This window comes from Pristis pectinata, chromosome 6, assembly GCF_009764475.1.
Source record: "Pristis pectinata isolate sPriPec2 chromosome 6, sPriPec2.1.pri, whole genome shotgun sequence".
NCBI lineage: Eukaryota > Metazoa > Chordata > Chondrichthyes > Rhinopristiformes > Pristidae > Pristis > Pristis pectinata.
Window position 1 is genome coordinate 73,149,239 of NC_067410.1, and position 20,020 is coordinate 73,169,258.

General features: G+C 39.2%; 1 protein-coding gene across 6 annotated transcripts in view; it reads left to right on the top strand.

Annotated features, from left to right (window-relative positions):
• Positions 1–20,020, top strand: part of pxylp1 (2-phosphoxylose phosphatase 1) — a 152,810-nt gene that overhangs the window by 108,282 nt on the left and 24,508 nt on the right. For all 6 annotated transcript variants that reach the window (XM_052018132.1, XM_052018133.1, XM_052018135.1 and 3 more), the window contains one exon: positions 14,439–14,565. In XM_052018132.1, coding sequence (XP_051874092.1) covers positions 14,439–14,565 — 127 coding nt within the window. The remainder of the gene's footprint in view (positions 1–14,438; positions 14,566–20,020) is intronic.

Below are 20,020 nucleotides of genomic sequence, written 5' to 3' on the forward strand. Positions count from 1 at the left end.
GTGGAAGGAAAGATCCAAGGCATCTGACCTCCAGCTCGTGTCTGACTCCTGCACTGCAGTGCACTGATGCTGAAGTCAACTGACTCACAGGCTGAAATGAGCTGATGGATCCCAAAAGAACCACTGGTTTAAAAATCAGTACCTTCCAACCGATTGATTTCCTTTTAAATTGTTTTTTTTTAAATAGTGTTTTTTTAGACCCATTGGAATGGCAGATAGGGGTGGAGTGTGGCGTTCATTGTTTCACATCTCGACCAAAAGGCAGCACCTTTGACTCCATAGCACTCACTCAGTGTTGAATTGACATTAAGGCCGCAATTGTAACCTTCATGAACTGGGGAGTAATGGGATAGAATCGTCATCTTCAAGTATAGTGATTAGAGGAATCAACAAATGTGAACCTGATTATATCCAGAATCTGGTGAACACTTGGAAGAATTTGTTAATTGACTTGTTTAATAAAAAAATTGCAAAGGTTGCGTGCAGAAAAATGCAAATATACTGACCTGTTTTGGCAACCCTTATGGGCTTTCTAGATTTTATGACTCCCAAGCTGGAAGTCAGGCATTTCAAACACTCGTGTGATCAATTCTCCTGTCAAGATAACTCTACTTAAACCAAAGGAACATTAGATTTTAATTATTTCAGATCTTTTTAAAAATGAGTTATTGAATACATTTGCACAAGCTACACCATAGAAAACCAGCTGACATCTGTTCAGAAGCATGTAATAATTTATTGTTGCAGATCCCAAAAGGTACTTTTAGGTACAGTGTGTTTGGATTTTTTTGTTTTTCAACTGAATGCCTTTTCCTGTACCATAAAACACTTTTATTATCTTACTTTAGTATGAGTGATGTTCTAACCAAGCTCTTAAAAAAAATACAGTAGAGTAGATAAGGAGAAACTATTTAGTCTGGTGGAAGCATCCTGAATGCCGGTAATAACTTAGGTATAATTTAAGGTCATTCAGTTAGAAGTGAAATCAGGAAGCATTTTTTACACAAAGAGTAATGAATAACTGGAAATATCTCTCTCATAAAAAACCATTGTGCTAAATCAATAGACATTTTTAAGAATGAGATAAATAAATTTTTATTAGGTAACAGTTTTAAGTGAGGTTAAGCAAAAGCAGTTAAATAGAGTTGAAATTCAAATTAATCGTGATTCAGTTGAATGGTCAGTTTGCTTGATGGTTTCAGTGATCTCCTGTGTTCCTATATTACATGATGGTAAGATGCCTTCGAGCTTTTATCTATTGCTGGTATGATTGCTGTAGAAAACTTAGATTTTAAAGGGAATGTCATCATGCAGTTTATAATAATTCATTGTGTAATTTACCTTGCAAAATTATAAAAGTGTTTAAATAAAAATAAATAAACTAATCAGCATTTCTTATAGCAATAAAACTAATTGATTGGAAAAGACAACCCCATTTGCAATAAATACCACAACCAGATTCAGAAATTGAATTGTGTAGTGTATTTATCTAATGAAGTGAAGACTGATATGGTGCAGAATCAATTGTCTAGCACATATTTTAAAAAAAAAGGTGCACTTCAGGATTCAATTGAAATGCAGAATAGTTTTCAAAATTTGACTTAAACTTTGGTATGCAAGATTACATCTTTGGCCTCGGTGTGTATTATATACCTGTGCACTGAAGCGACATGGCACTTAGAGAAGGTCAGTCAATCTGAAACAATGTTTTGAGGTCACTGATGACAAGCTGGAGTTTGTAAGCACATGAAGGAACCATGTTGGCCTTGATTACTGGGAGGATAAAGGGCTCTTTCTTACTTGAGCCATTGTTGGGAAACCCTGAGGTTTTCCCAAAGTAAGCTGGCGCAGACCAGTAAGAAAGTGGCCAATGCAATTAGTACAAATGGGTTAAATCAGCAATGTTCGCAGTACAACCTCACCAGTAAGAATTTTAAGTAACTTCACCCCCAAGGAAGCTTGCCATTTAAGCCTGCCAAGGAATCTTCACCAGTGGACCTGATGTCTTACAGGTTGAAGTACATCTGCCTCCTTTCTCTGACGATGGGGACCCTTGGTTATTTTTGTGCTTCTATCTCTGCAACCATTGTGCTAATTGTCTGCTGGATCCGAGGGGTGCCTATTTCACCTTTCAGCCCTGACATCTGGGCCAGGCATTCAACTTAGACCACCATATGAAGTTGACAGTTTCCACTGAGAGCCCCCCCCCACGGTGCGAGACTGTGCAAATAAGTTTGTGTTTCCCAGACAACTCTTGAAATTGTGGGTAGTTACTGTGCTTCACCAGGTCTGAAATTGGCATTGTTTATGCACGTGATTCCATTCAAGTCATAGTCATAAGAAAATTGCTCACGTGTGACTCTGTGAGAAACTACTGAGGGTCCACTGTGCAGGTGATTTGATATTTTATATAGTTTCTAGCCAAGTGTTAAAATGGTTTCTCCAGTTGTGCCCACACTAACCCTTTTGCTTTTATCAGTAAATGAAAGAATCTACACTTGAGCATTTTTTACGTTGTATATTTCTGCAAAGGATAGATATTTATGTGCCTACTTTTGCGTTATGCACCCACACAAATATCAACAAAATCATTTTTTTTTGTAAGGAGTTCCTGGATGATAATTCACAGATTGTAGCATTCACAGTTTCTTGACAGAAATAATTAATTGATCAACATTGCAGAGAATTTTCTATCAGTCCATTTCATTGCAAAGTTGAGCCTCAATTTTAACTGCAAATATTGGAGCAAAACTAGTCAGGCCAGCTAGAAATATCAGTCTCCAAGCACTTGATCAGCATGTTAATTAGAACTTTAAGTAAATTGGAGTTGCATCTTCTTTTCAGTGCAAACCAAATTGAATCCACAAATCTGTGCATACTTGTCACCATAACGTTAAACAATTGAGGAACAACATTTCCATTTAGTCAATAATTTCTTAGTGATTTCTGATTTGCAATTTGGTTATTTGCCATGCTAGATTTTCCTGTATTTGAACTGATTAACATAGACTTTATTCAAAGTGAAATAACCAGATCTGTAACAGGTAATAGTGGAGGCACATATGGAACCAAAAATAGGCTGTACTGCAAACTTCACTTCTAAGCTATTGTACTGACCTCATGTTAACGCTATAACAGATGTTTGCTGAACATGCATTCCATCACTTAATTCAAGACAGTTGAAGCTCAGTTCAACTGTTTTCCCAGCTGTTGTAGCTTACAAACAGCAAATTTAGTGGCAACTCCTTGGCTGAGCATTAATTGCTGTTTCATCACTTGTGAATTGGAAGCAAATAACTCTTGAGTAAATTAATGGTACCAATGATTTTTTAGAGGAGTGTAATCATTTCAATTTCGTTGACTGGGTTTTCTCCAGAAGACAGGTCTCTTGCTTTGGTCCTTTGGCACTGAGGCCAGTAGTCTCTTCAGGAGTTTCGTTCAATGGCCATTCTTCATGTGTTGAGCCGGAAGTGTGTGTGTGTCATGAAACTTGATCAAGCATTGTAGGCAGCATTGTTGTATTCACACAAAGCCTTTGCAACATGAGCTGATAAGGCATGGAGACACATGTTAAGTCCCCAAGAATCTCTCAGTGCAGAAACACTGAGTCATTTGTAGTGCTCCAAAACATTGAACCCAAGACGGAAACTACGTATGTAATATTGGGTCCAAATAATTAGATCATAAAAATAAAATCCCACTTCCCAGCTCAAAGCCCTGAAGGACATAGCACATCACATGCCTATACAGGCACATTTTAAATGTAAATCACAAAAATGCAGACTGTGGAAATTGAAATAAAAAAGGAAAAATGTCAGAACCACTCAGCAGGTCAGGCAGCAACTGTGGAAAGAGAAAGTGAGTTAATGTATCGGGTCCAAGACCTTTCATCAGAACTGGACTTGAACTATTATTTCTGTTTCTCTTTCCTCAACCTGACCTGCTCAGTGTTTCCAACATTTTCTGCTTTTTCATACTTTTTAAATGTATTAAGTGTCCCTGCTTCAGCCATTAGCTCAACCAATGAGTTTAATACTCTGCCCACTCTTTGAGTGAAATACTTTTTGCTTCAACCCCATCTAATTGTTCTGCCAGTTACTGGATCCTCTGCTAAGGGATTCTGGTCATACCTATCACCTTGTCCTAACCTTTCATAAGTTGTACATTTAAATTAAATTCTTCTCGGCCTTATTTATTCATAACAATCCCAATGTGGACAACTTAAATCATCTAGTCGTGACAACGTCCTCCACTATACCCACACTAATACAGTTGTATTCTCCTGTAATGGGTGGCTGGGATGATTATAATTGTTTCCATTACTAATTTGGCACCCTGCACTTTTTTGCATCCTCCTCCGTCTTCTCTTCGACTTCTTTAGCCAGGAATATTAAATGGTTATTCTTATCATTCTTGAAACCACACTAGAGCAACTGTTCCAATATCAAACAGCTTCTCTTAGTAATGACCACAGACCCATTGGATTGTCATAAAACCCATTTGATTCAATAACGTTCTCCAGGAGAGGAAACTGCCTTCTTTACCTGGTCTGGCCTATGTGTGACTCCAGACTCAAAGAAATATGGTTGACTCTGAAGCCACTCTGGTTAGGGCATTTGGGGATGGGAGATAAATGCTGGCTTTGCCTTTGATGCCCACATCCTAAAAAACAGATGAACAAAAGGTTCCACATCCATCTGTGCCCTCAATTTATTTGCTTCATTTCCCATACTCCTTGCACCAAACAATATAATGTTAAGCACAGCCAGACTTCTTTATTGCCTTTTTTTTTTCAGTATTTGCTTCCTTTTCTTTACAATCCCATTCACTAACCCTCTCCTTCCAGCTTTGCGTCTGTGCCTTCTGTAAATGCCTGCAGGTTCCCATTTCCCAGACAAGCTAGTGTAACCTTTCCCTAAGGAGTGTAGCACATCTCCCTGTGAGGATATCAGTCCTTGCTACGATGAGATACAACTCTTCCAGCTTCTACAAGTCCCATTCCTCTCAGAACTGATTGTTGTGTTTCAGGAACTTAAAACCCCCACGTCATCAACTTCAGCCAAACATTCCTCCACCTGAGCCTCTTACTTATACTTGCTAGTGCTTTGTACCTTTAGTAATCTTTGTCTTTTAATCTCTCTGATCATTCTTCGGAAAGCACGTGCAAAGCCTTATCCCTCTGTCTACCTGTGTCCATGGTCTTTAGCCTTTGGACTAACATCTTCTAGCTGTTCATCCTTCCCTGAGAATGTTCTGCTGCTGCTCAGTGACATCAGAGATAAATGTATTAATATTGTCAGCTGCAATTGCATGTAGGTGTTGATATGTATTGCTTTGAGATTAACTTCTTAGAAGCATTCATATGCAGGGTAACGTAGACAATATTTTAAGGTACTTCAGCTGAATGTGCATATCCTCTGGCATAAAAGCCTTGTTAACTGAGGAACAATTCACTCAGTGTTTTATGTATTAACATATTTTTCCTATGATATTGCACAGCTTCTTTGGAGAGATTATGTAGGAACTGCATTGACCAAGGTATATTTGTGAGATGAAAAACCATCCCAATTGCCATTAAGTTTGGTGCCAACATGAGGACTGATCATCTGATGCATTTTTTCATTATCAGGACCTGAAGTGTAGGCAGCAGGGATGTCATTGTGTGGCAATATTCAATGTAGCTAAAGTAACTGGACAGTGCAGAGAAGGGTGTGGGTATGAGCTGTGTTGTGTGGCTGTCAGTTTTACATCACTGACAGTTAATCATTAGTGGAAGTGATTGCACTCAGCAAACTTGTCAAATAAAATTTGCAAGACATCTTAGTTCTTCAGTTGCCCAGAAGGAGCCGACCATACTCCACTTAACTCCACTGCTTCAGGCATACTATTCCTCCCCGAAACAGGACATGATGATGCCAGCAAAAGTCCTGTTGGGAGTTTATTGAATAATGCTCAAGTTAGAGTCAATAGAAGTGCACTGATTAAAAGCAAAAGACAAACTGCTGGAGGAACTCAGCAGTTCGAGCAGCATCACATGCTGTTTGACCCACTGAGATCCTCCAGCAGTTTGTCTTTTGCTCCAGATTCCACCATCTGCTGTCCTTTTTGTCTCCAGGAATGATTTAAGACCCACATTCACTCCGTAAAGTGCTGATGGGATTATCATTGAAGATAACTATGAAACTATATTCTAACCTCAGTTTAATGATTTTGAGAAAAGGCAATAATTAACCAGTTTTTGTTCACTTAGAAGGAAATAGTTATTTACTAAAAATACTGTAAGCTGTACTGGAGTAGTATAATCACTGTGTTTCATTATGCTTGTGTGGGAATCATGTAGTTTACACAAAGCACTACATCAATGATAGCACCTTATATTTATAGTACTGTCACTAGGATTTCAGTAAAAGTGCAGTAGTGGGTTGAGTATAGGAGTTGGGATGTTATGGTGAGGTTGTATAAGTCATTGGTGAGGCCAAATTTGGAGTATTGTGTGCAGTTCTGGTCACCTAACTATAGGAAGGATATCAGTAAGATTGAAAGAGTGCAGAGGAGATTTACTGGAATGTTGCCAGGTCTTCAGGAGTTGAGTTACAGGGAAAGATTGAACAGGTTAGGACTTTATTCCTTGGAGCACAGAAGAATGAGGGGAGATTTGATAGAGGTTTACAAAATTATGAGGGGCATAGACAGAGTTAATGCGAGTAGGCTCTTTCCACCTAGATTAGGAGAGATAAGTACGAGAGGACATGGCTTTAGGGTGAAAGGGGAAAGGTTTAGGGGGAACATTAGGGGGAACTTCTTCACTCAGAGAGTGGTGGGAGTGTGGAACGGGCTGCCATCTGATGTAGTAAATGCGGGCTCACTCTTAAGTTTTAAGAATAAATTAGACAGACACATGGACGGGAGAGGTCTGGAGGGTTATGGACTGGGTGCAGGTAAGTGGGACTAGCTGAATAACGTTTCGGCACAGACTAGAAGGGTCGAATGGCCTGTTTTCTGTGCTGTAGTGTTGTATGGGTGGATGGATGAGATTTTCACACTGCATTCAGTTTAACTGGAAAGCATGCTCTTATCCTGGGATATGCTGATGCTGGGTACAATCTCAATGCAATCAGATATGATTCTTGCACTGAGACAATTTGAACTGGGGCTGTTAGTGGTAACACTGTGACCAAAATTTAATATGATGAATTAAGGGAATTACACAATGTTAAGTTTTATTGGTTTGAAAGCACTCCCCCCTGTTTTTCATCCACTATTAATACAATATCTTAAATAACAGCACCAAGTCAAATGAAACCTGATCATCAGCTGCTGAGATTTTACTCACAGGGGCACAGTAGGTAGTGCTGCTGCCTCACAGCTCCAGGGACCCAGGTTTGATCCTGACCTCGGATTCCTCTCTGTGTGGTACTTGTATGTTCATCCCGTGACTGTGTTCCCCCCTCCGGGTGCTCCGGCTTCTCCTAAACCTCGTGCTGGTGGATTAATTAGATCTATAAATCACCCCTGGGGTAGTTGCATGTCAGGAGAATCAGGGGGAGTTGATGAGTATTTGAGAGAGAATAGGTTGCAGGCAGATAAATCGGAGAATAGGACTGATAGGTGTTCACTGAGAGCCGGCGTAGACTCAATGGGCCAAATGACCGCTTTCTGTGCAATAAGGAACTAAGGTACCTGGTAAATTCCCAGTCCAATGTGAAAGTAAGCTATGTAGAAAAGAATGGGTGTTGCCTATGGAGTTTGTACCCAGGGTGGTAAAAGGGCAAGTCTGTCATGGTGGTGTTATTGATGGTGCTGATGGGCATCTGGTTCTGAGTACTAACTGGAGTTATATCAGTATTTTCATTTTCAAAATAAAAAATGGTACCCCCACAAATACAGATTTATTTACATTATTGACCCATAATATAAACCTAGAAAACGCTGGTACCTTGACCTTTCCTCATTAGTATTTTTGACTTTCACTGGGTTCTTTGCAGTCAGTCACTGCTGATGTAGTTGCATACACATGAAGTGCATTGGGTTTAAACTGGATTTGAACTGTGATTTAGGGAGGATATTATTTGAACAACAAACATTGAAGATGGTGCTAAATTTTGAAGTGACTTTAACATTCTTTACCAGCAACTCTGAAATGTCTTCTGTGCAGAAGATTAGACATTTTGAAAGTATTACCAGCATCCATGCCATTTTCACTTACGGAGCATGGAGATATAGAATGCAAACATAAAATTTAAATATTATCTATTCCAGTTCTTTGTTGAATTTATTTAGAATTTAGCAGCTACTTAGTGGTCCTTTTCAGTTGGCCACCAGGCTTGATTCCTATTACCTTAACAATGTTGCATCTGAATTTTTATTATAGTATACATGCAAATTTGCATCAGGAAATGCAAATACATTGAAAGGCGCAAGCTAACTTGATTTTACATAAATACAGGCTGCACACATGGCACTTCTGCGATACAGTTGAGTTTCCAGGCAACAGATTTTCAGGTGGAAAATAATGGCCTGTAATTTGCAGTAAGAAATAATGGAGAAAGTCCAACAGCACGATATGGACTAAGCTTGTATGGAGCTAAGTGAATAAATCAGGAGTTGATGAAGATTTCCTGCTCCTTTACGGTGTTGCAAACTATTCTCATCATTAAAGTAAAGAAAAACATAAAAATGTTGTTTTAATACATGAGTTTTAAGAAAGCTTTTAATGCATTCTCACCCTTAATTACTACTTCACTATATCTCTGGCTCTAAAACAATTTTACATGTATGGGTCATAATAACCACAAAGTATTTCAATATTTCGTGGATTTTAAAATAACAACATTTTTTGGATGTTTGTTTTGAAGTTTATTGATTGTATTTCTATTTCTACCTAATTGTGTGTTTGTTCCAGTCTTTATTTTGTATTCTATAAATATTTAATAAGTTAGTAAAGTTTGTGTTTTACTTATTGCTTTATTGAATGTGAGAATTGTTCAATGTGCTCAGTCTGGTTGATAAAACCACAGTTGGTGGGTTCCAGAGATCCCCTAGAGTTGATGCCTGACAGCGAGGAAGGAAGAACTTCATGTCACAGATTTTCTTTTAGATATTTGTCAGCAGCTTTCTTTGCAATCAATAGAAATTTCCATCACTGCACCATTAACTACAAAATCTGGGCCTGTATTTTCCAACTCCTGCAAGCTTTTCTATCACTCTACATCAAGGCTTGAAATATAATTCTTGCTGAAGAAAGAAAGGAATATGCCTCTGTAATTTGTGTTAGAGATCCATGTAGTCCACCTCTGCTATTTACAAAGCTTCATCAGAGTGGTACTTAAGGAACTTTATAGGAGATCCATTATGTAAGGTTTCACAGTCACATGTGCAAATGTTTCTGGGTCTTTTCATTATCAGTGTCCTCTCTCAGGCCAAGATCCCCATTTCAAGGCTCCAATTACTCTTAACTGTTCTGATGGATGGGCACCTTGTCCACATGCCTTAGACCAGGCTCCCCACTCTCCTCCAAGCTCCATCACAGCATGAGATTTCCAGGAGTTCAACAAAAATACCTTCCCTTGACCCAGGTATACAAATAGTATTTTGCAAGACTTGACCTGGCGAAAATAAAAAAAACAGAAAAATAATCTTGATCTTGGTTGAACCAAAGATTTTACAAAGGCTGTTTAATTTCTCCAGTGATGCTGCAATTTTTGTGCAATGAATCCTGTTTTTACAACACACCTTTTTCAACAGCAGTGGTTGCCTTTAAAGTCTTACATGGTCTAGACAGGTACTTTAATCAGACTGTTCTACAGCAGTCCCATTGCTATATTTGGTACAATCAATATTTTGAAATGAATCAAAGAAGAATTGTTTGTCAGTTGGACATGATGTACTTCTTCCACTCCCTTTTGTTCTTATCTCCTCTACTTCCTGGTGGAATTAATTCCAGACTCATTGGTAGTCATCCTACAACTAAATAAAGTGACCTGCCTTTATCTAGGATCTTAGATAGTGAGTACCTTTGCTATTATACTGGGTAGACAGACATAGCTTAGCAAGCTTTGCCCACCTTGATAGTCATACCCATTTCAAATTCATGTGAGGGAAGTGTACATTTGTACCAGAATATTTTGCATTTATCACCTAGATGCTCTGATGATAAAGTTTGTATGTCCCTGGGCAATTAGCTCAGACTCGGTATGAACCAGAGATGGAATTTGAGACCTTCCTTGTCGTGATGAAACTGTACCGCATTTGGCAGTGCAATTAGGCACTGTCATCTTCATTTCTGGTAAACCAGCATGATTAAATGACTTTAATTCTCTTAGGCACAAGTGGCAGGTACTTGCATCCAGAGACAAAATGTAACATGTAACTGTTCAAGATGTATTTGGCAGAGCTTTCTGTGAGTCCTTGTTTGCAGAATTACTGGCAGTGCTATGTTAGTGATTTTGTTTCTGAACCAGATATCAGGTAATCTTGCATGACGTCTCAGTGTAAATCATTACCTGCAGGTTATAACTAATTCTGACCCATGCTTTATTCTAGTCATGGTCCTATGCTGCCCAGTCACACTCATAACATAAACACCTATGTTCTATTTCTTTTAACACAGCATTTGTTTCTCCACGTTAGTGCCATTGCATCCATCCAGTGCTTAGAATGGATGGATGCAATGGCGCATGGCACTAACATGAACTCAAGTCATGCACTTTGCTACTCCCTAATGCATTTCATCTTTGGTTCTGTGTTACCCAGGCACAGATTATTCCATCTACAGAAACTCTTAAAGTATTTGCCTGTTAAATAGTGGCCTGAACAAGCTTATGCACAAAATATTAGAGAATCTATTTTGCCATACTCGTGTTTAAATGGAAATTGTGAGTGAAACTATCAGAAATTAAGAGCAAATGATCAGATAATAAAAATGAATAACATTTAATGAAATATAGTTGAACTTCTAAAATGTGCTGCTGTCTTTCAATAAACATATGGATTATACTTAAACTCAGTATTGAGAAAATTACATTACAGTAGTATAGTTGGTTTGGGACTAATATGCAGTTAGAATAAATTTTTTATATGTTCATTCAAGGAATGTGGGCTTCGCAGGCTGAGCCAGCAGTTGATCGCTCATCCCTAGTTGCTCTTGAGAAGGTGGTGGTGAACTACCTTCATGTACCGTTGCAGTGCTTGAGGTATGGGTATACCACAATGCAGTTAGGGGAGAGAGGTCCAGGATTTTGACCCAGTGATTTGAAGGAACAGTGATATATTTCCAAATCAGGATCATGCGTGGCTTGGAGGGCAACTTCTATGGTGGTGTTCCTATGCTTTTGCTGCCCTTGTCCTTATAGCTGGTAGAGGTCGTGGGTTGGAAGGTGCTGTCAAAGGAGTCTTGGTGTTTTGTTGTAGTGCATCCTGTAGATGGTACAAACTGCTGCTACAATGTATCAGTGGTGGAATGAATGATTGTGGATGAGGTGCCTAATAAGTGGGCTGCTTTGTCCTGTATGGTGTCAAGGTTCTGGAGTGTTGTTGAAGCTACACGTATCCAGGCAAGAGGAGAGTATTCCATCACACTCCTGACTTGAGCCTTGTAGGTGGTGGACAGGCTTTGTGGAGTTAGGAGGTGAGTTACCACAATATTCCTAGCCTCTGACCTGCTCCTGCAGCCACATCTTGCATGTGACTACTCCAATTCAGTTTCTGGTCAATGGTAGCCCCCAGGATATTGGAAATGGGAGGATTCAGTACTGGAAATGCCATTGAATGTCAGGAGGTGATGAATGGATTTTCTCTTGCTGGATTGTCATTGCCCGGCACTTGTGTCGCATGAATGTTACTTGCCACCTATCAGCTCGGGTCTGGACATCGCCCAGGTCTTGTTGCACCTGGTTGTGGACTGCTTCATTATCTGAGGGGTCATGAATGGTGCTGAACATTGTGCAATCATCAACGAATATCCCTACTTCTGACATTATGATTGAAAGAAGGTCATTGATGAAGCAGCTGCAGATGCTTGGACTGAGGATACTACCCTGAGGAACTCCTGAAGACATGTCCTGTGGCTGAAATGATTGATCTCCATCCACCACAACCATCTTCCTTTTATGCTCGGTATGATTCCAACCAGCAGAAGGTTTTCCCCTGTTTTCCATTGATTCCAGGTTAGCCAGGGCTGGTTGATGCCGTACTTGATCAAATGCTGCCTTGATGTCAAGGGAAGTCACTTCACCTCTGGAGTTCAGCTCTTTTGTGCATGATTGGACTAAGGCTGTGATCGGGTCAGGAGCTGAGTGACTTTTGGCAGAACCCCCAAGTGGACTTCTGTGAACAGGTTGTTGCTAAGCACGTACCGCTTGATAGCACATTGATTATCCCTTCCGTCACTTTGCTGATGATCAAGAGTAGACCAATGGGGTTGGGTAGATGCCAATGTTGTAGCTGTACTGGAACAGCTTGGCCAAGGGGACAGCAAGTTCTGGAGCACAAGTCTTCAGTACCATTGACAGAATGTCGTCGGGGCCCGTAGCTTTTGCTATATCCAGTGTCTTTAGCTGATATTGGATATGGTTAGGTGTATTACTATGAACAAGAAAAGTGAATACTTTGTTTTTAAAAAAGGCTGAGAGACCCACAAATAGAGTAAAAGAGCAATTTGTGGTAGTGTGTTTAGGGAATTTTCTCTGTTTGATTCTTTAATCTGTGGAAGAATGGTTACTTTACATCTCTGAGGCAACTTGGCCTTCATCCAGAAATCCCCCATGAACTTCTGGAGCAAAGCTTTTGATTTGCAAAACACCTTTAGAAAATGGGTAGTGAGAAGTCTGCAAGCTGTTCACTAAAGGCTGGCTTACCATTTTTTCAATTTTGCATTCTGAATGCTAGTTTTGACTTGATAAGCTGAGTTTCGAACATAATTGCTAGTGGATATTTTTGCATCTGCTGTTATGTGGCTTTCCTTTAATTCAGCATTCATTGTTAGTGAGCCTTCTGATACTTAACCTGGGGCCGGATTGAGATGAGAAAGTGAAAGGCCAAGGCTGGAGGGGCTGGGTAGGCAAATTATTGGATCAAAGAGTCATTGCAAGTGACTTCACTTAAAAAAAACGGAGCAGAACTGATATTGAAGGCAGCTGCTAGAAATCTGAATTAAAAATATAAAATGCTGGAAATGCTGAACATCTGTAGAAACCGTAAGACCTGTCAAGCTGAAATGTTAACAGGTTCTCCTTCTACAGATACTGCCTGACCTGCTGAGTGTTTCCAGCAATTTCTGTTTTGAAATGTAAATACTTGAATCACTCAGTGACAGCAGAGTGTATGTGTTACTAAAGTCATGGTCTTATACTTTTTATATGTGCTACCTTAATGAGAGCAGAAAATGTAATGGTAATACTGCTACTTCTCAAGAGGTTCCCCTTCTTTCAGCTTGGCCAATGTCATGTCTTTGTAAGGGCAGGAGATGGTTCCACTATTACAGGCAGCACTTTGATTTTATTATGTTGACTGCTGCTAAATACTAAATTGTGCAATATTTTGAGGAGACAACCTGGAGTTCAGATCATGGTTGGAAGAGTGCTTTTACTGCAGTGTAAAGTTTCTATCTCCCTCCCCTGCCCTTATCCAACTATCAGCTTTTTCTGGTGGATGGACAAGAATCTCTGACCATCAGGAAGCACTGAAGTGCATAAAACCTGCTTTTAAAGTGCTCTTAAGCTAATCTTCTAACTTGGTCAAGCAGAAGTAATGGAGTTATGTAAACCAGAGTTTGAATTCTCAGCACTGACGAACAGATTAATGATGAGGAAAACTGCAACAGTGCAAAGACTCTGTTTATCTGGGACTTCCCGTTGTAGGGCGCTCGGACTTAGCTCAAACTCCACAGCTTCCTAATGCCTCCTGGCTACATTTCAGAGCAGGACTGCTGCATGCACTCTGACATTTTAGAGGAGAAACTTAAAATAGTCTCATTGTGATTTACTACCGCTTCCTGTGTGAAGTTCTGTTTGAAGAAAGAAAAGCAGAGTTTGGCTAATGGATAGGAGTGGATTCCAGAGAAGACGCTTGGCCTGTGCCAGGGGAAATCTTTGAATCAAATTTATCTTGTCTTCAGGGTTGCTAATAACTACCACGTCTCGTACTTTCACTATGTGACCTAATTACATCTTTCCAGAATTTGGTGTTTGCTATCTCAGTGGCTGGATCCATTGACAGATGCAATATTGTGTGACTTCTGTGTATCAAAGGCTGCTAGTGGTTGGTTGCAGTGACAGTGTGGGCTAGTCTGGTAAATCTTACTTGAATTGTTCTACAGTGACTTCTGTTTTAAAGTTTCATATCTTCATAAAAGGATATTGAATGTAGTTTGTATACTGTGAATTATTTTGATCTGTTAGAAATGCCAGGTATTAATGGTTGACTTGTTTCTACATCCTTAGGCCATGCACCGCCAGACTACAGATTACTATCGGTTCATGTTATGATTCGCCATGGTGACAGATATCCTCTCTATGCTATTCCAAAAACGAAAGCACCTGCCATTGACTGTACACTGATCCCTGGCAGGTAAGTTTATTTCCAGCCTATTTTCATTTAATATTAGATTGTTTTGGTGAATTGATGATAGTGATTGAAGGAATTGTATTCAGAATTAAGTATTTAAGTATATGAACTTAATTTATCTGTCTTCCCTCCATAAATTTTAACACACGGTCTTGATCCAAGCTGCATGAAAAACTATGTGGAGAAAGCTCATGACGGGTGGCATCAGGTTCCCTGTTTGGGACTACAAAATATATTAGATTTTTTTTTACCTTTTTAGATATTTTCTGTCTCTGCTTTTCCTCTAGTTTTATTGGCAATCGTGGCCATATGTATGGCTGCTGTGATCAGCACACAGCAATCAAATGTAGTGTCACAGGAAGCTAATGATATTAAATATTAACTGGACCAAGATAACTACCACAGATGCTGCCAAAAATACAGCAGTCAAATTGGCACTTACAGTAGAATGTGCACATCCACCACCTTAATCAGCAGCCAGACTGATCCTGAAGATCAGGCAAGGTTAAAAATCGAACCTACAGAATGGAAGGATAACGATCTGACTTTTAGTTTGAGAAACAGATGTAAGTGAGATGGGGTGGCCAGTTTTCGGAGATTTGTACAAACAAGGTGGTGATGTCGTCTATCTTAATGTAGATTGGAAAATATGTTTAAAAATGCTCGGAAGACTCTTTCTAGTTTAATGTTAAGAAGAATATTGGCTGATTTGGGTCTTGCAGATGAAACAGGGAAAGCAGCTAATGTACAAATCTTGGAATATTGGGAATTAAGAATCAAGCCTTGTTGGTGAAAAAACAAAACCTATCACTGGCCATGTTGAAAAAGAGCTGTCCAGCCTAATGGCATCTTCCAGCACTAAGTCTATGGCTCTTCAAGTACACGTCCTAGGAACCCTTTAAATGTGATGAGGATTTCTGTCTTTTGTACCCTTTCAGGCAAGTTCTGATCCTCTACTCCCCTCTGTGGGGGGGGGGGTGAATTACTGGAATGCTGCTAGAGATCGATAATTCCGAGCTCCTGCACATGTTTGAGTCTCAGGAGTCCCTTCGCTCCACCAATCCTCCTACCAATTTCTTTAACTCTATAACCCCCGGTTGTTGATCCCTTGCTAAAGGAAATGGGTCATAGAGTCATAGAGCAATACAGCATGGATACAGGCCCTTCGGCCCAATGAGTCCACATCGACCATGGTGCCCACCCAACTAGTCCCAATATCCTGTGTTCGGCCCATATCTCTCTAAGCCCTGCCCCTCCATGTACCTATCCAAGTGCTTCTTAAATGATACTACTGTACCTGCCTCAACCACTTCCACTGGCAGCTTGTTCCATATACTCACCACCCTCTCTGTGAAAAAGTTGCCCCTCAGGTCCCTTTTAAATCTTTCCCCTCTCACCCTAAATCTATGCCCCCTAGTTTTGGACTTGCATTCCCTAGGAAAGAAACTGTTACTGTCCAACTTATCTATGCCTCTCATAATTTTAAACATAAGGTCACCCCTCATTCTCCTATGTTCCAATGAATAAAGACCCAGCCTGGCCAACCTCTTCCTACAACTCAGGTCCTGGCAAAATCCTTGTAGATCTTTTCTGCACTCTTTCCAGTTTAACTTTCCTATAACAGAGTGACCAAATCTGTGCACAGTACTCCAAGTGTGGCCTCACCAATATCTTATACAACTGCAACATAATGTCCCAATTTCTATACTCATTGCCCTGACTGATGAAGGGCAATGTGCTAAACATATTTGTCACCACCCTGTCTACCTGTGACGTTTTCAATGAACTATGTACTTGTACTCCAGGTCCCTCTGTTCCAATGACACTCCCTAGTGCCCTACCATTCATGGTATAAGACCTATGCTGATTTGACTTTCCAAAGTGTCCTTCCTTTTTATTCTGTTTAGGCTCCTCACAGTTTTATAGATTTCCGTTGTCTTCCCTTGGTTTCCTTGGTTGGAAAGAAAACTAACTCGCCTATTGAATCTTTTCTCTAAGCTAAAAATTTTCAGTCCAGGTAACTTCATTTGTTTTGTAAATTTTCTCTGTACTCTCTCTAATGCAATCATATCTCTCCTGTAAACTGACAACCAGATCTGTATGCAGTACTCAGGCTGTGAGCTAACTAGTGCTCTTATATTCTATTCCTTCACTAATACAGGAAGATATTCCATATGTCTTATTGACCACCTTGTGGATTTGTCCTCTATGGACATCATTCCAAGCTCCTTTTCGCAAGCATTTCTTTAATTTTATTTAGTTCAAGAGGATTTTAATATTGCGATTTCAGCTTCTCACTTCAGCTGTTTGACACCCAAACATAGAAGTAGTGAATGTTTGAGCTTTTCTGTCTTTTTGTTGTGATGAATTGCAAGTAAAGATATCTGCTGCATCGTGCTATACATTTTACCATCTCCTTGCTCTGTTGCTTCACGCCCTTTCAATGTCCTCTGGTTCATTGTATAGGTCCTTGCCTTGTTGAACATTTCCATTTTTTTAAATTAAATTCCATTTGATATTGTTCTGCTCAATTGACAGTCCAGTGTTATCCCCACCCCAGTCAAAAGCTTTCCTCCTCATTGTCAACCCCATGGATTATTGTTGTATCACCTGCAAACTATTGCACTCCTTAGATTTATACTACATACTAAACAGTATTACTTTTCGCTTCCTGTTGCTCAGCCAATTTTGGATCCAATTTGCCACTGTGCTCTGGATCCCATGGGTTTTTATATTTTTGACTGGGACACTAGGCATACTTAATTGATAAAATAAAGAATAACGATTAAAAGGCAGTTCAATTATGTTACAGTAATCAGCAATTAATGCTCATTAAAAGTATGCAATTGAGATAATGTTAGAAATTGCAATAAATAAATGAGGTTAATTTATGTTTGTATTCCATAGATTACACATACTGAAGAATTTCTTTTCAATTAATGTTTTTCTTTCTCTCTCACTCTCTGTCTTCTAATCCTGCCTGTGTCTCTGATTGGGTATTGAACTATCTTTCAATTCCTTCATGTTCCTTGAGGTATTCATTACAAAATCTATCAGTCTGATTTTTAATTGCTTGCTTCCCTAATAAACTCAGAACACAGATGTCCTGTGGAGGGTGATGAACCATATAGCATGATAATTAACTCATTATTTGTTTACAAACCTTTATTTACAGAGATTTACATTCCATATCATGCATCCCTTAGATAAGCACTTGCCCTTCCTTAGGCAGTTTCCATTTAAAATGGATAGCAAGTTTCCCAAGTGATGCATAACACTCGAACAGAATCAATATGCATTGGATACAAATAATGGAGCTCCTCCTTTTCCTTGAGAATTGAAAATGTATAAAATTAAGGGGTTTAATACTTTGCATAACTTGCACTATTCAAAGCATACACTGTGAGACAATTATTTTCCAGGATCTCTAATACCTGTACTCCTTTTAGTAAAAGAATCTGACACTTGAAGTTCCGCCATTTAATTTTAGAGTTTTCTTTTTTTTTCCCACATTTGTTTCAACTAGCAAGGGCAATCTTCTTGCTCTCACTTTCCAGAGACTACACATTATCCCACAATGAATGAATGTCGACATAAAAGTTGATGGGAATTCTATCCACTCCACCAGCCTTGTACTGGATGCCATTTGGGATTTTTGCCAAATCCCAAATCCATTGCATCAAAAGAACTTAGTGGTTTGGCAGCCAGAATGCATTAAACAACCTTTTTATTTTCTCACCTTCTTAAGTTAAGGAATAACACTTCAGATCCTCTCCCATAAGAAATGTTATGAAGCTAGCAATACCAATACACCCATTAGCAAGATAGCAGATGAAGTATTACTTGTGATACACAGAAAAAGTCAGTTGTCCCTTGGAACAGGAACCTAAGAACTTATTTATGTTTAATTTATAATGTTTAATTTGCCCAGAAAACATTTTCAATTAAGGGGTATTTCATTGGACTCTTACAGGCCAATAATAACACTTTTTTTCTTGTCTGAGTGCACACTTGGGTCAACTGACTGAATAAGCTTAATAATCTCTCTTCAGATATATCACCTTTCTGTGATGGATAAATTGCAATGGGAGTAGCAACTTTAAAGTTGTACGACACTCACTTTACTTCCTGCCTAAACCAAACCACAGGCCTGATTTGCAATGTTAAATTCGAACTCCAAGGAACAAAGACTCATTTAACCTTATTCAGCCAATATCCAAAGTCTTTTTTCTTACTTCTCTATCTGGATGGCAAACCCAAGATGATGAGGACGCTGGAAATCTGAAATAAAAACATAAAAAAAGTGAAATACTCAGCAGCAGTGTTCTCTTCTGGGGAGAGAAACTAATCAACCTGAAATATTAACTCTATTTCTAGCTTCATGGATGTTGCCCAATCTGCTGACTGTTTCCAGCATTTTATGTTTTTATTTAAGCTAAGTGACTCTTGCCTGTTGCCCAGAATAAACTCCAGGTTATTTCTAATTATCTATTTCCATTGTTTTACCTCTCTTATTTGCTTATCATTTTACTTTCCATTATTTTACCCAGTTAATGACCTTGCTTCTCAGTCTTCATCCTAAACATCCAACCAGTAGTTTTTCCTGCAAATCTCAATACATCTCATCTCTTCATTCATTCATTCATTCATTCATTACTGAAACATATTACCTCTGTAAACACTCCCTGGACAATTGTGTGGATAGATTGGCCCTACCTGGTGTTATATGATCACACGTAAATACTAGCCAGCCTTTATTTTTCAAGAACATCAAAAAAACCAGTTGAAGCACAGAATACCTTCTTTACTTCTACCAACTGTTTAGAGTCCAGGACTTCATAATTAATTGTGAAAAATGAGCCTTAACAGTTTAAATGTTCTGTTGACAAATAATGTATTACCATCATGATCTATTATCATACTGAAGTGATTTGTGTTCCTTATGACCCAGCCTGTTATAGAATGCTCACTTGAACTTACTTCAAATGGCCTACTAGAAAAACTCAGTGCTACTTCAGCCTTGGTGGAAGTTGCTAGAAATCAGAAATAAAAACAGAAAATGCTGGAACACTCAGCAGGTCAGGATGCATCTGTGGGAAAAGAAACAGAGTTAATATTTCAGGTTGAGGACCTCTCATCAGAACTGGTGAAGGTCTCTAAACCCGCTTGCAAATCATCTAAGTGCTCAGGATAAAATTGCACTAACTGCATTACCTTCTTGTGCAGAGGCAGAAGGTAATTTAGGACCTTGTCCAACAATTAGTTGGGAAGGGCTATGTTTTCTAACCATCTGGAGAGACTTCAGGACAGTCGGCAATTTACGTAGCTGTCATCAGCCAAATTTAATGTACTGTGCCATCAATCACAGCATGATTCATAAAAGAAATGTAAATGTGCACTCATCTGTTGGCTTCATAATCTTGTGTCAATCATTCCTACTCAGTGAATCGATTTTAAC